The sequence below is a fragment of the Lissotriton helveticus genome, chromosome 10 (assembly GCF_964261635.1).
Source record: "Lissotriton helveticus chromosome 10, aLisHel1.1, whole genome shotgun sequence".
NCBI lineage: Eukaryota > Metazoa > Chordata > Amphibia > Caudata > Salamandridae > Lissotriton > Lissotriton helveticus.
In genome coordinates, this window is record NC_136071.1 from 169,109,701 (window position 1) to 169,125,035 (window position 15,335).

The following is a 15,335-nucleotide window of genomic DNA, read 5'->3' on the forward strand; positions in this document are numbered from 1 at the left end:
ATCCGGTCTGCAGGGGCACGAGGCAGGGCTGCTCGCTGTCCCCTCTGCTCTTTGCCCTAGCAATGGAACCGCTAGCGGCGCAGGCAAGATTGGGCATTGTCTACGACGGGATTGCACAGGGACCGGACTCGCATTATATATCATTATATGCCGACGACCTGTTATTGTACCTAGCGGACTCTGGGAGGGCATTGGAAGGCGCGGTGGACATGCTGGGCAGGTTCGGGAGGCTCTCAGGCCTCAGGGTGAACTGGACTAAGACCTGTGTGTTTCCGTTGCGGAAGACCACGCTCTGCCCGCAGCTCACGAGACCGGTAGTGTGGGAACCCTCTTGTTTTGTTTACCTAGGAGTGCGCATCTACCATGACGCAGCGGACCTCCTTGAGGGGAATGTGGGGCGCTGCATCCGGGCGCTGAGGGGCAGTATGGACTTCTGGGCCTCTCTCCCGCTGTCCGTGCTGGGTCGTGTTGCGCTGTTGAAAATGGTGGCACTCCCGCGGCTACTTTATTACTTTAGAACGTTACCGGTATGGATCCCGCAGGGTGTCTTTAGGGAGCTGAGGACGTTGGTGACTGGCTTTCTCTGGGGCCAGGGTCGCCGAAGGGTGGCATTATCCACCCTGACGAGACCCAAGGGTGAGGGAGGGATGGCAGTCCCCGACTTTGAGTTATATTATCTGGCGGCGCAGCTCCAGGTCATGACACAAAACGTGGCCAGAGAATTTAGGGGGCCTGATAATGGCCGAGGGGTCGGCATTCGGAGACACGTCTTGTCGTCTATCGTGATGCAACAGAGACTGGCTGGTAGGGATCTTACGATGGAGGAAAGGACATTTAGGTTGTGTTGGAATAGGAACCTGAAGAGGGCTGGGAAGCGCCGGCCATATGCGCCGGAGATTCCACTGGGAATGCTGACTGCCTTACCGCACGGCGGTGATTGGTCCCAATTATTAGCGTGGGAAGACCTGGGTTTGCAGATGGTAGGAGACCTCTATGTGGACGGGACGCTGGCCCCATTCCAGGCCTTACAAGAGCAATTCGGCCTGCCGAGTGGTACCTTCCTGTTGCATGCGGCGGTTGTCACAGCGATACAGCGGCATTGGGGGGGGGTGGACTGGCGGAACCGGAGGTGACGATGGTGTGCCAGTATGTGGTGATGGCCGCGGGCACCGTCAAGGCGGTGACCTGCCTCCACAACAGAATGTTGCATGAAGGACTGGTGCCTTTGGTTGAGTTGAAATCGCGGTGGGAGGCCAGCATAGGTAAACCAATCCCGGACTCCGTATGGGGTCAGGTGTTGCACAGGACCTGGAAAGGGACGAGGAATGCAAGGTTTCAGCAGGTGCATTTTTTCGTTCTCCATCGGGCATATTTGACCCCGGAGAGGTTACGTCGACACTTCCAGGTGCTTGATGCCATGTGCCCACGATGTCTAGAGCCTGAGGTAGATCTAGACCACATGCTGTGGGGTTGCCCGAAGTTAGGAAACTACTGGCCTGAGGTAGGGGAACTCCTGAACGCTGTCACGGATCGGGAGGTAGACTTTGACATGGCTGCGTGTCTGCTTCTTTGGTTCCCGCACACCAAAAAGACCAAGGTAACGAGCAAATTCATTGGGTTGGGTTTAATACTGGCACAGCGTGAAATCACTTGGCATTGGAAATCTAAAGAGGGGCCGTCTGTGCGGAGATGGAGGAATGAATTGGTGAAGTGGTCGGGCTGTGAGAGTGTGCTAAGGATGCGTCTGGCGACTAGAACTGGTAACGAGAAAAGTTTGGAACTGGCGCGGTCCTGGGAGCTGGTAGTGCAGGCTTTCAGGGACTACTTAACTGAAGGCGAAGAGACCGATCAGGTATAGGAAGGGATTCCATGGGACTACTTGATTGTCAGAACTTCCTGGTAGTTGTCACACCCTAGAGCAGGAGAGGGATATTGGAACCCGCATTAGCAGCAGTTGGTGGGGGGGAGGGTACTGGGAGGGAGTTTAAGGAGGGGGTGGTTTGAGAATTGGTATTAAATAGACGAAATTGTTTATTAGTTTTAAAGCAGCGGAAAAGGAGACTGGCGGGTGTTGAAATTTGGGCTCTGATGGTAAATTCTGGCAAAGCCCCCTTCCTTCCGCTGCATCACCAGCACAGAACAAGTAGCACAAACCCAGTTTCTATACAGTATGGTGAATGTTACCCGCACAGAACACAAAGCACACAGTTTCTGTACAGCTTGGTGAATGTTTTGTTAGGAAGCAAGGGACCCCTATATTATGACTAGCTAAACATAGGGAAGTTGAGCTAAGGGGAAAAAAAAAAAAATAATAATTTTGCTAGTTCAATACATATTATCTCTGAGAAAAATCATAAATAACAACAAAACATATAAACCACCGTATTGTAACACAGGATGGCAATGTACTCATATATGTATAAAAAATTGTTCATTTTATTATTTCATATAAAGATTAATTTTCACTTTTTGTTATTTTTATATATATTTCATTTCCAACAATACAATTGTTTATCCACATTATATGACAGACGATAGAATGATGGAGGCAGTGCGGCAGGTGTCAACTAGGCGTGTTTCGGCATGCATGCCTTCATCAGGTTGCCGTCCATTACACATGCATAGAACATAGATGCTGACATTCGCATTTCACATAAGGTTATTTTTCTCAAAATTTCTTGAAATATTTAAATATGGAGCCGAGTGTAAATGTCCGTCGATAGCGTGTAAGCATAGATAATAGTACTCTCTCTTCAGTGTGGACTGATATTTAAAAGTTGTTATTTAGCTACATAGCGATGGCAAGAGTTCACCAAGATATAGATGACTGGCAAACCAAAAGGAAAGAATGCAACCCTTTTTATAGCAGGTACTGCAGGCTTCTCTTCATAAATGATAATTACGCGACGGTCGGCTACCGACATCATTAGATGCCGGTAGCCGACCGCCGCGTAATTATTTTTTTTTTCCGCTTAGCTCAGCTTGGTGAATGTTGCCAGCACAGAACACAAAGCACCCATCTAGTTACTGTACAGCATGGTGAATGTTGCTAGCATTCTGTACAGCATGGTGAACGTTACGTTGCTAGCATTCTGTGCAGCACGGTGAATGTTGCTAGCACAGAACACGAGTCACAAACTCAGTTTCTGTACAGCATGGTGAATGTTGCTAGCACAGAACACGAAGCACAAACCCAGTTTCTGTACAGTAGAGTGAATGTTGCAAGCCCAGAACACAAAGCACGCGTACAGTTTCCTTACACCATGGTGAATGTTGCTATCACTGAATACAAAGCACACATCCAGTTTCACAGTTCACTGGATAGATTTTAAGTCATATACTTTGAGTAGGTGAAACAAAAACAGAAAATTACGCTAGCTATGGGTAATCCAAAAATCAGGGTCTAAGGGAGATTATGCATGTGTAATAAACATTATGTGCAGGCTTCTTTACTACCTTCAAAAAGTGGATGCTTTGTTTAACTTCTGAGTGTGAAAAAAATGTGGAAACATAATTCACATTCAAAGTTATATTTGCCGTTTTATCATGATTTGTGGTTGAAGTAACACAACTACCAATTAGTGGTATTACCACAAAGGATTAAGGAAACTCCATATAGGCAGAGCCAATAAAATATTGGCCAGGTCGGGATGCAGTGTTCATCTAGCGTCGGAAGATGAACACTGCATCCCGACCTGGCATTACGCCCACGATTTGAGAATCCTATACCTTGACCTACTCACGACGCTGAAAGTGATTTCACTAGTACCTACCCGCCCTGAGGAAGCCTCAGGCCGGATGGCCATGTAAGGGGGCGAAATACGTGTTGGCGGTTTCTTCCTTCACCCACTCTAATGAATAGAGTGCAAATAAATCTACAAACACCTTGTGTGAAACCAGTCCGTCACTGGATTTTTTTCCCACATAAAACTATAGAAAAAAGGAATCTTGCCCAGACAAACCATTTGAAACTTGCTGACTTTAGGGGGTTAGGGGTTTTCCCCCTGTCAAGGTCAGGAACCAAAAAAGAAGATCCTACGCTCAATTTCCGGTGAGTAAGGGTTTGGGACCACTTACCCCTCTTTTCCAGAAACTACTTCTTAGGTAACAACCTGCAAAAGCTAGGCATTAGTACCCGAATGATTAATTGGAGTCAAGCATATAATAAAGCACCCACAGCATGCAGTATAATAAATCAGAATAAATCTGACATAGTAGAACCACAGATATAGACCAGGCAAGGATTTCCCCTGCTGGGACTTCTTTTTTGCACTCTGTATAGAACTACTAGCAGCAATTCTACAAGAAGATCCAGAGATACATGGGCTTCAGTTCAGGGGGTGAGCCTCACAAACTTTGCTTTTTTGCCAACAGCGTTCTTTTGATGCGCTCTGAATCACATAAATCACTAACTGCTGTGACACACCAGCTACAGCATTTTAAAAAGGAAGCAAGGTTCTGTATAAATACTGAGAAATCAGAAATACTTAATCCACTCTTTTGCAAACAGAGATCACGGCACTAATGATGAACTCCTATTTAAGTACTTAGGTATTAATATTACGCCATCTTTATTAAAGATGGTACAAGCCAATTGGTCAGACCTCAAAAGAGACATTATCTCAACACATGGAGCGCTCTTCCCGTCTTTTGGGTGGGATGAATAGCAACAGTAAAAATAACATACTACTAAGACTTTTATATTTATTTAGGCCATGCCCATGCCATACCTAAAGATGAAAACGCTTCTCTACAAAAAAGTATAGAGAATTTTGAGTGGGTAAGGAAGAGGGATAGACTCTTTAGAAAACTTATGACAGTGCAGCAATGCCTGCTCTATGGAGGCATTACCAAGCAGCACATCTCCAACATTTCCAAGCTTGGACTATCAGAGAACAGACAAACAAATTGGTATTCAAGGGAAGAGGGGTACTGGGCAGACCATTATGAAATGCCCTATGGCTACTAAAACAAACCAGACTGAAGAACACCTATGATAATGAAATCCTGAATTTTATAATGAAAACATGGGACATGGCCAATATCACACAACGTACTCCTTACCATTCACTTCCAATCACCAAAATCCTTATTTCACCCCTGCAAACAAACACTTGGCCTATCAAAGATGGACGAATGGTGATTGGTTTATCCTGAGCCACATGAATAAGAAAGGAAACATAAAATCTTTCCTATAATGCAACGCTGATTTTAAAATCACTGTAATAGACAGATTAACATGCATGCAACTATGCAACTAAGCAACATGCCCAAATATGAAAGAAGGGAAAATGAGAGATCACGCAGCATTGGAAAAATACATAAGGACCTGTCCTAAAACCAAAGGACTGATTTTAACAGCTACAAAGTACTGAAAAACAGAGAAAAACAAAACCGTCAGGGCTTCCAAACACAGTGGGGCAATGCTGGAAAGAGATCTCTCTGACAGTGAGTGGGGAAACCTTTGAGAGGATATAACTAATGAACACAAAAATCTCACACTGAGAACAAAGATAAAATTGATGTGCCTCTGGTATCTAACGCCATAACAACAAAAACTGACTTACCCAAATATGCAGGGGACATGTTGGAGATGCACTAAAGAGGAAGGAACTGCCCTCCGCATATGATGGTCCTAAAATAAACTACATTACTTTTAGAAAGAGTTTCTCTCCCGTACCAAATGGATAACAGGTGTATCCATCACTAAAGACCAAAAATTGATTGTGCTGGGACTCAGAAGCCCCAAAACAGCTTATGTAGGCTGACTAGAAAAGATCAGATATTCCCACAGTCAATAGATGGTACCCAAAACTCTGGAATGTTCTAGCCATGAAAAAAATATTTTATGACTTACATAATCAACAGGATAAGTTTAAACAAATTTGGCACCCTCTGGGTGACCACCTAATGGAGCTGTAAACAAGTTCGACAAGACAACATTGAGTTAGAGCAATAGACTTGAACTATTAAAACCTATATGCAAACCACAAAGCAATAGCACATTGGCACAGTTGATGGGGACGACAGAAAACCTTCCACTGAACTCAGAAATGTTCTCTATGTGTAGGAAGAAGGGGCATTTTAAGTTTTCCGATAAGTCATGCTGTGAGAGAGCAATTCAGCCTCATTGATTATATGGAAAACTGCATACTTTTACCAACCATGACTGCTTCTCAATAAAAATGGATTAATAAAAAAAAAGTGTGTTCTGCATCTCTCTGCTCCACCACTCAGCAGAGCTCCTGCTTTACCACTCAGCAGAGCTCCTGCTTTGCTGCTATTCACCATAGCAGTGAAAGCCAACAAGTCAGAAGGGCTGGGGCTGGTCAGCAACCTGCTTATACTTCCAAAGAGCCGATACCCCTCACTGAGTGGCATCTGTGGAAATTATTTTTAGGCAGGGCACAAATTGTGCCACAGCTAAAACTATTGGGGCCACCTACATATGTATTATATGTACACATTTGCTTATAATGTTTAAATCTGACTTTCAATGTACTTTTGTGACAAATTGAGTGTGGCAAGGTGCAATGTCTCTTTTTTCAACATCGTTTCCCAGCAAATTCAATACCAGTATTGGTGGGGCCCAAGATGGAACCGGGACAAATGAAGCAACGTCACAGGCCCCATCTCGACCCAATTTGAAGCTGAAGCTGCAATTATCTCTCACAGTGGAAGGCTTTGCAATAGAACACAATGGGTCCAAATCACAAATAAAGGAAAAATATGGGCATAGATTTACATCTACACCTTTCTACGATGTTTTTCCTAATCACAATCATTCTGAGTAGTACCTTGAAAAGCAGTTGCAGATGTACTGGTAGAAACATCATGTGACAATTACCATAAGCTCCTATTCCGCCAGTACAGTGTTCTACATAGCATTCAATTCACATGGGGGTATGCAGTCTTACAATTTAAAGGTCTACCTCCACACCCAGCTAGTAAGGTGGTGATCCGTTCCACGTTAAAGAATCATTTTGAGGGTGGAAAGAGGGTAGATAGGAGTTTGGGAATGGACACAATCATGATGCGTTTTCCGACCTATGGGCCTCATTTAGACTTGGGTAGATGGATTTACTATTGCTACCATTGCGAAGTACTGTACTCCTGTCATGGCGATGGTTGTCCGCCTGCCAAATTTAGAGATGTCCGCCAGCCCAGCTGACATCGTCTGCATTTCGAGGAACCACTGCCATGGTGGTTCCTATTAATGCATTGAAAATTTGATGAACAACTCCATCCACATGACAGAACAGTAAGTTAAACTTTCACATTTTTTTATATTTAAAAAAATATATATCCCAAAGTATGATTTTCTTTTCTGAAAATAAAGAAAACAAATTACCCCTACCCATGGGAGTTTTCTCCCATGTTGTGTGGGTCATTTCAGTTTTCAATGCCACTTACAGACAGTGAAAAGTTCCCATTTGGTCATCCACTCTGAACAGGGTGACAGTTAAATGGCCAAAACTCATGTGGCCCTTACTCTGTTGGGCTGTCAGAGATGGAGTACTATCCTCCCTCTACGTACTGAAGTTCCACCTTACTTTAAATGAAGCGAGCAGTACTTTGCTTTGGGAGGAAGGGTACGTTGTCACAGTTGAAAGGCAGCACCCTCTCCGCCAAAGTCTAAATAAGGCTCTATGTTTGCATTTCCAGCTAAAATACATTTCTGGATTATTAGACTTAAACAGGAGACAGGAGACAATCATTCACAACTGGTCAAATACAGAGCTTCTGTCCTTAAAAGGTAGAAGTGAGTTTGATGCCCCAGTAGATGAAAAGATGGCTCAGTGGTTTTAGTTCAGCTGTTGTAGAGATACATGTAAGCTTTGCAGGTTTGACCATCCTGTTAGAATACCAGATGTTGTCTAGTGGTTCCATATCTTTAGAACATCTATGGGCAGCTAGATAGGTTTATATCTAAATTCCCACGTGTTGTAGCCTGGTACATACTAGTTAGGTGAGGAGCGTTTTACTTTTATGTAGATTCATTTGTTAGTGAATTATATAAGAACTAGGTAAGTTTAGGTTAGCCTAAGTATTTTGATCGCAACATCCTGCATTTCCTCCCAGTGCAATAGGTATATTTTAATATAGTGTGCATGGTACCGTTATCCATATGTGACGTAAGTATCAGAGATTGTTTAGTATAATGAGATCTTTGGCAAGATATCTTCCGTTGCCATCTTCTTACCGGGCATGGATAGCATTCTGCTCTTTTGACATTTTTCTCAACACGTGCCCGGCAGTGGGTGTGACATGTTCGAGTCGCGATACAACATGTGAACAGGTAAGCAGCGTAGCTGTTCATTGTTGCCTTATGAGGGTCATAGAGCAAGCATTGACATGAGGATTCAATACAGGTATTAGCAGGACGGCTTCACCTGTAAGTGGCTTGCGCATTTGTGCTTGGCTGCCCCGGAGATGTGACTCCTGTCCCGTAGTAGTTAGTTGAGACAGGATGTAATGACATTGTTTTTTGCCTATCCCACAGGTTTCCTACTTATAGTATATAGACAGCATTTTTTGGATTGTCAGAAAGCACTGTTCGGGGGCGTGGCTTCGGTGTCTGTGAAGATGGCCGCCGCTCCCAGAGGGTCCGTGGCGGTGCAGCGAACGGAGGCGATTTTTGGATATCGCCGCTCAATATTTTCGCTGCTGCAGTGACAGCGAGTTGAAATGAAGCTGTCTTCTACATATTGCAGCGCTTCAGTTTATTGGCGTTTTACCTTCTTTTGCTCGCGGACTCTGTTCCAGTCAGCTCTGCTTGCAGCCGCCATCTTAAGTATAGTCTGAGCGTCGCTAACGCCCATCTTTTGCTTCTTTTGTTTGGAGGTTGCAATAACACGAACAACGGTATGCTCCCCATGTTTCATGACTGGCTGATATTCATTTTTCACTTTTTGGCTCTTTTTTGACTATTTTTGGCTTTTTCGTTGCAGCCTCTATGTTTCTGGAATCCTGGAAACATTTTCTTCAACTTCATGTGCATTCATTTATCATTGGAGAATCTTACTGGCAATATTGAAATTCATGTCCTTTTTCTCTTGAGGGTAGTTCCATTAATCTTTCATCTAATGCTTCCCTACATGGCAGTTTTGGGATGTTATATTGTAGACTGTTCATAAAGTTGTTCCACTTTACTTATTTGGGACACTTTTGTTTAATTGCTGTTTCTCTGCTCACTGCTGGTGCAACATGTGATGCTAGTTCGCCTAATTTTGATGTCCTAGCACTTTCGTTGGTTTGCTCAACATATTTCCAAATAATGCCTTTCCCTGTTTTGACATCATCCAGCGCGTCTTCAAGATTCTCTATATTATAAGTCAATTTTTGCAATAAGTAAATTTTTGCAATATTTCCTGAAGGAGTGAATAATATTGGTGTAGGGTTTAATGACAAAAGCACAAGGTACACGTGACGCACTCTCTTCTATTGACCCTGCTACTCTAGTAGACTATAATCCTTTCAATATTCAGAGAACATGGAGGAGAATGATCTCAACGCCACCTCCTCTGTCACAAGTGGTTCTACTCCTCCTGTTTCTACACGTATTGCGCCTAAACTAGTCTCTAAGCTGCCCTCTGCATCCACATCAACAACAGGAAAGTGTGTCCTTCCCCTTCTGGCTCTCCAACATCTATATCTATGGAACTACTTTTTGAAGACATTCGTGCTCTCAAACCTTATATGACAGAAATGAAAGCTCGTCTCCAAAGTCTCGAAGATAATGGTCTCCAACCAATCAAAAAGTCATTCATTTGGAGAGTAGAGTAAACTCTGTTCAAATGGTTGTTAACCAAGTACCTTCCAAGCATCAGGACATCTCCTGTTTAAAGCAACAAGTGGAAAATTTGAAAAATAGAAACAGGCGTAACAACCTATGCATTTATGGCCTTGTGGAAGGCCTTGAGGGTTCTGACCCTATTCTTTTCTTCCAATCTTTTCTTCCAAAGCTACTGAACATTCCAGAGTCTCCACCTTTGAATGTTCAAAGAGCACACCGGTTGGGACACCTCCCACAGGCTTCTTCCTCAACAACCAAACCAAGAGGCGTTATTTTGTACTTTTTGCAGTATAATGATTTACTGAAGGTGTTACAGGCAGCAAAATTTAAAGGAAGAATTTCTTGGCAAGATTCTAATCTGTTTTTGCTCAGGAGTACGCAAAAGCAACAGCGGATCGTCGGAAGCAGTTTCTAGATATGAGACCTGCTCTTCGGAATTTAAGTGCCAGATGTGGTTTGCTTCATCCTTGCCTTTTTAAAGTGACATACCAAAACAAAACTATTAACTATGAAGACCCTGCTCTACTACAACCATTTCTGGATATCTGCAGAGATTAAGACATGGACATTCCTCATTCTTTGTTAAATTGATTACTGTGTTGATAATGTTTCTCTCTATTTTTCTCATCTTTTTCATGTTTATTTGACTGTAGTTGACAAAACATGCTGTTTACTGCTTTTTTCTTGGATCTGCTTTGTTCTATTCTAATGGGTGGTTGTTAGCTGTTTCCTTCTAGCCATTATAGTTGTTCTGTGTTTGGGATCTGATTGTTCTGTTTTAACCTGTTGTCATTCGTTTCCCTCTAGTTGTTATATGTTTTGGATTATATGATTATTATATTGTACTCTTTTTCTATTTTTCTCACCAGGTATGATTTAACCCTGGGCGAAGGACTTCGCTACGCCCACGAAGTGGGCGTAGTGTTGCCTACTTCGCCCTTTGCAAAGTAGACGTAGCAGGCAACACTACGCCCACTCCTTGGGCGTAGCGAAGTTGCCCGCCACCCGCCTCCCTCCCGCCCTCCCGAACATACCTAATTTTAGTATATGGGCAAATACAAATAAATAAAAGGCACTTAACTTATCCGCTGCGTCCCGGGGCTCCCTCTGCTCGTTCACGCCGCCGTCTTGAAACCAATGCGCATGCGCGGCCGCCCGCGCATGGGCATTTCTCTTTCTCTTATTTTCTACCTTTCTCTCCCTCTGTTTTTTCTTTCTTTACCTCTTTCTCTTTCTTCTTCCTGTTTTCTACACTATTATTCTATGCACAAGTGTAACTTTTGTTTATTGCATCATTTCTTATGTTTATATCAAATAAGCTTCCTTTAAAACTAAAGAAAGCACTGTTCGGATGTAAAAAGCCAGGAGAGCATTCAGCTACAATGTTAGCTGTCTATACATAATTATTCCTTCCTAGTAGTAGATGCTCCCCTTTGGTGGATTGGTCGCTATCAGATTTAGTGACCAGTATGCTTAGTCTTGGGGGCCGATGGTTTTATATAAATCATATATATAAAGTCTTCTCTCTCCCCCTTCTATTGATACTTGGATGATTTTCGGTTGCATCACATCGAATCAGCCCTTAGAGACTTTTATTAAGTAACGACGCATGCATATATAGGTTTGATGATAGTTTTCACTTCTTTTTCGCCCCTCTTACACGTTTCTGTGGTAAAATAGTATCCATTAGCAAGTACTCTGAAGTTGGAACATTTGGGGCTCTGGGAATATGCGGTTTTGAAGGCATGCATATTGGAGGTAAGATGTAGGCACACCACCCTTAATAACTTGATACCTTAAACTTATACATGTAGTGCCTACCACCCTCCCAGACACTCAGTCTTCTTTGTGTGACATTTTTTAGCACTTTCACAGTCTTACAATATTGGGTACCAGTGCCACTTACTAGTTGTATCTATATTGAAACACTGAGATTGAATTTCTGACTGTGTAGTGGACGCATTTAAACCCTACAAGGCTGGACTTAACCAGCTGCGGGTACCCTGATGATCAGTAGGAAGTATTTGTGGTTACTACCTAGGATGGCATGGTGCTTCTTATGCTCTTATGCATCACAGCTGTTCTGTGCTAGAAACCATTGTCTAATGTTATATTGGTATATAAGGTAGCACAAGTAAGGCAGAACTTCCAAGCACGTATCACACAGTGGTAGTACATGGTCTATTGTCTCTAACACCTTTTACTTTATTGACTGCTTGAGCATTGGTGGTGGTTTTAACTTGCTTTGTATAAACCTTAAAGGCTTATTACAATTTTTTCTGTAAAGAAATATATTCTGTTCGGGCTGATCTTCTAGAAAAAAAAACCTCTTCTGTTTATTCCTTTACAGATATCCTCCTCCCCGCCCACTCACCTCAAATAAAGGGGTGATCCTGATGAAGGTGGATATAAATAAAAAATCCCACCGAAACATGCGTTGACCTGTTTGTACCTTGCCCAACCCACACCACTACAACGGAGAGTTCTTTCATATATTGTCACCGTTCAAACCAGCAGTGTATGTGATTCGTGGAGGTGGTCACGTATGAGATGAGAGTATGATAGTGGGTTGGTGTGCATGAGGTGAGAATGGTCAGGTGTGGTTGATTATAGGGAGTAGATTTTTTTGTAATAGTAGATACATGTTTTCTCATTGTTGCTTCCTTGTTAGTTTTTTTTGTCAATTTGTTTTATTTGTATCACTGAATATGTCACCATGTGGAAATATTATACGATAGCATCTTTGGTGTATATATGATCTCATAATAAGTTTTACATTATGTAATTGTGTATTATTAAATGAAAAAATAAATTACCTTTCCAAAGCATATTAATATGTTTTTACAATGAAATAAAAGATAAATAATAGTAGGCACGTTTTAATATTGTTAGTATTGATTAGCCCATGAAGCCTTAGTAGGAGAAATACAGGTCGTGTGGGAGTTTTTCTAGCTTTTCATGTTTTTCCCCCTTTCTCCTAGACCTAAAACTATTCCTAGGGGGTACCATTTTCTCATTAGCAGAGGTGCAGTTTTTACAGCCATTTATTATAAAAAAAATAACATGCCACTGTCGTCTGTAAAAAGGACAGTGGAAGTCACCTTCAGGTTCTGTGGTCTTACAGAGGCACTGGGCATTAAGTCTTGTTCCTCTCTGTGATCTTAAAACTCTTTAGTGACCTGCAATATTCTCACAACGACCAGTATTTTATTCAGTGCACAATAATAAAAACAATATTACATGTATATGACACACATGACAAACTTGTCACTCGGAGTTTAATAACAGATGTTTTTACACAAGACTCATTCTGTTCACCTTGAAAAGATAAAAGACTGAGCGAGCCCTGTCACGATCAGACTTGTGGCTTGCAAGTTATGGAGTCCACAGAGCACTGCAGCTGGTGCCCCACCACTGGGCTATTGAACATTTCTGAATGTTGACGAATGTGTCCTGTTTACCGTCTTCTTCCTCCTACTAACCTCTGTTCACCCCTCAAGCAATGGCATGTAGGCTGTTTAAAGCTTATGAAAAAAAATTGCAGCTCCTTCAAGTTGGACAGGCAGGTAAAGCATCACCGCATGGTACTTACAGAAAAAAGACCGTCACGAGCACAACAAGCAGAGTCCACGTTTCCATGGAGAGGTTTGGAAGAAAGTCCATGGCGCCCAGTAGAGACCGCGCTGCCTTTACCCTATCTGACCTGCACCTGTTGTCTGAGGTGAACGCTGTTTTCATAGCTCTAGTGGCTCGTTCTTATAGTGCCCGTTTCTGTCACTGATTGGTCCACATGTAAACCAATTGCAAAGCTGCTTGTCTTCTGATATGCTAATTTCTCTCCTGCATTATTTCTAAACTAAACAGACCTGATTACACCAGCCGACGGGCACTGTTTGTTCCGGAAATGTCGAGAACAATTCCACTAAAATAAACTTCTCTAACGCTGCTTTATTGTTAGTCAGTAAACAACCTTAGTTAATTGTGTCGCCTTCAGATAGTTATATAAATTCTTCAGATAGTTATTTAAATTCCAATTCCCATGATATTAAAATATAACCAAGAGCTTAATTAACTTCACCATTGCTATTGATCTGTCGTTTACAGTGTTTTGAGGCAGTCGCGGTAGTTGCACCACTATTAAATTCCTCTGCTAAACCCACGCCCCTAAAACAGCCAAACAAGAACCAAACTTTCGAAAGAGACAAATTAAGTAAACGATCAAACCAGCCTTCGTGCGAAGGTAGATGAAGAGGGGGGTCTGACGTGGTTCCAAATGCTAAAGAAATGAGCCGCCAGCTGAAGGACCATGTAAATGTTATAGCAATTGTCACGTAAAAATATTCTATGTGAAGTAATGCAAATGTGGGGCAACAGCATTTGGTCGAGTGCAAAAGATAGCATTTGAACCCTCGTTTTCTAGATAAACACTGTGCAATTAATTCTTCCGTTGAATGAGTTTGCCTTGCCTTTCTTTTAACACCAAGCACAATGTCTTGTGTTTCGTTCAGGAGCTAAATTAACACTGAGTTAAATTAATCCACACATTACCTGCTCTCTGGGGTGTAGCCTGACGGCCTGGTTGTGAGCATCTGTGGAAAACAGACTAGTCACAGAACCTCACGGCATCTTACCAGGGCCAAGCACCGTCAGTTCTAATAAGCAGGTGCTAAGACGACTCTCTATCGGGCTTTCTACATTTCCCCTCACTATCAGAGTGAAAAAAAAATCTTACCTGTGCAGCAGTACCACCCTTTACTGCCTCCGAAATTCGTTATACTTCTTTCAGTCTCATCATTTCAGAATGGAAGCATTTTCAATATCATATACAACGAAGGCATAGTTGTTGCATATTTATCTTATGCAACTAACAACCACAGGCAAAGTCAATCAACCTGGCTTGTTGCAGGTGTAAAGTTACTTGTTGTATTATTTATCTGGATGTGATTATAGAAGCAGCAAAATACCAGTTATGGGGCACACTATGCTAAGCACAGATTTTTTTAGCTTAGGTTGTTTTTAAGCCACGCCCTTAATTGCATTGGCAACGCCCCTTTAAGAAACCCCCAGTTTTTTCACCCCACTTGAAGCCCTGCATCTTTCCAATAAATCCATCTGAATCCCAGCAGGTGAATAAAGAAAATGAAGGAAGACTTCAACGTACCACTGCTGGCCTGAATTTCATCTGCTGAACAGGTGGGCCGGGGGACAGTTAGGGACTTGGATAATGAGGTGCGAGAAAAAAAAGGCTTGGCTCATTTTGGGCTCCTCGGTCTACGATGACCTTAGACTGAGATAGAGCTAGGCATCTGGCTTGAGCCTTACGTCAACCTCTTAGATACATCAGGGCGACAGGACCCCCCACCCCACACTTAGCATGCATCCCGCAAATAACACACTAGACACCAGTGTTAGATTGGGAAGAAACTGCTGCAGGTTTATTTTATTACATACAACGTTATGTAATCATAGTGGGTTATCTTACGGGCAATCCAAGGGCAGGCCGCATTCTCGCCACCTGCCCGCCTGATGAGCCAGGCAG

General features: G+C 42.7%; 1 protein-coding gene across 1 annotated transcript in view; it reads right to left on the bottom strand.

Annotated features, from left to right (window-relative positions):
* The window catches only part of LOC144786063 (cytochrome P450 3A24-like), a 246,574-nt gene extending 233,065 nt beyond the window's left edge, over positions 1 to 13,509 (bottom strand). Inside the window, exon 1 of the mRNA XM_078665008.1 lies at positions 13,389 to 13,509. Within this exon, the coding sequence (XP_078521134.1) occupies positions 13,389 to 13,459 (71 nt within the window). The 5' untranslated portion in view covers positions 13,460 to 13,509. The remainder of the gene's footprint in view (positions 1 to 13,388) is intronic.
* Between the last annotated feature and the right edge of the window lie 1,826 nt (positions 13,510 to 15,335).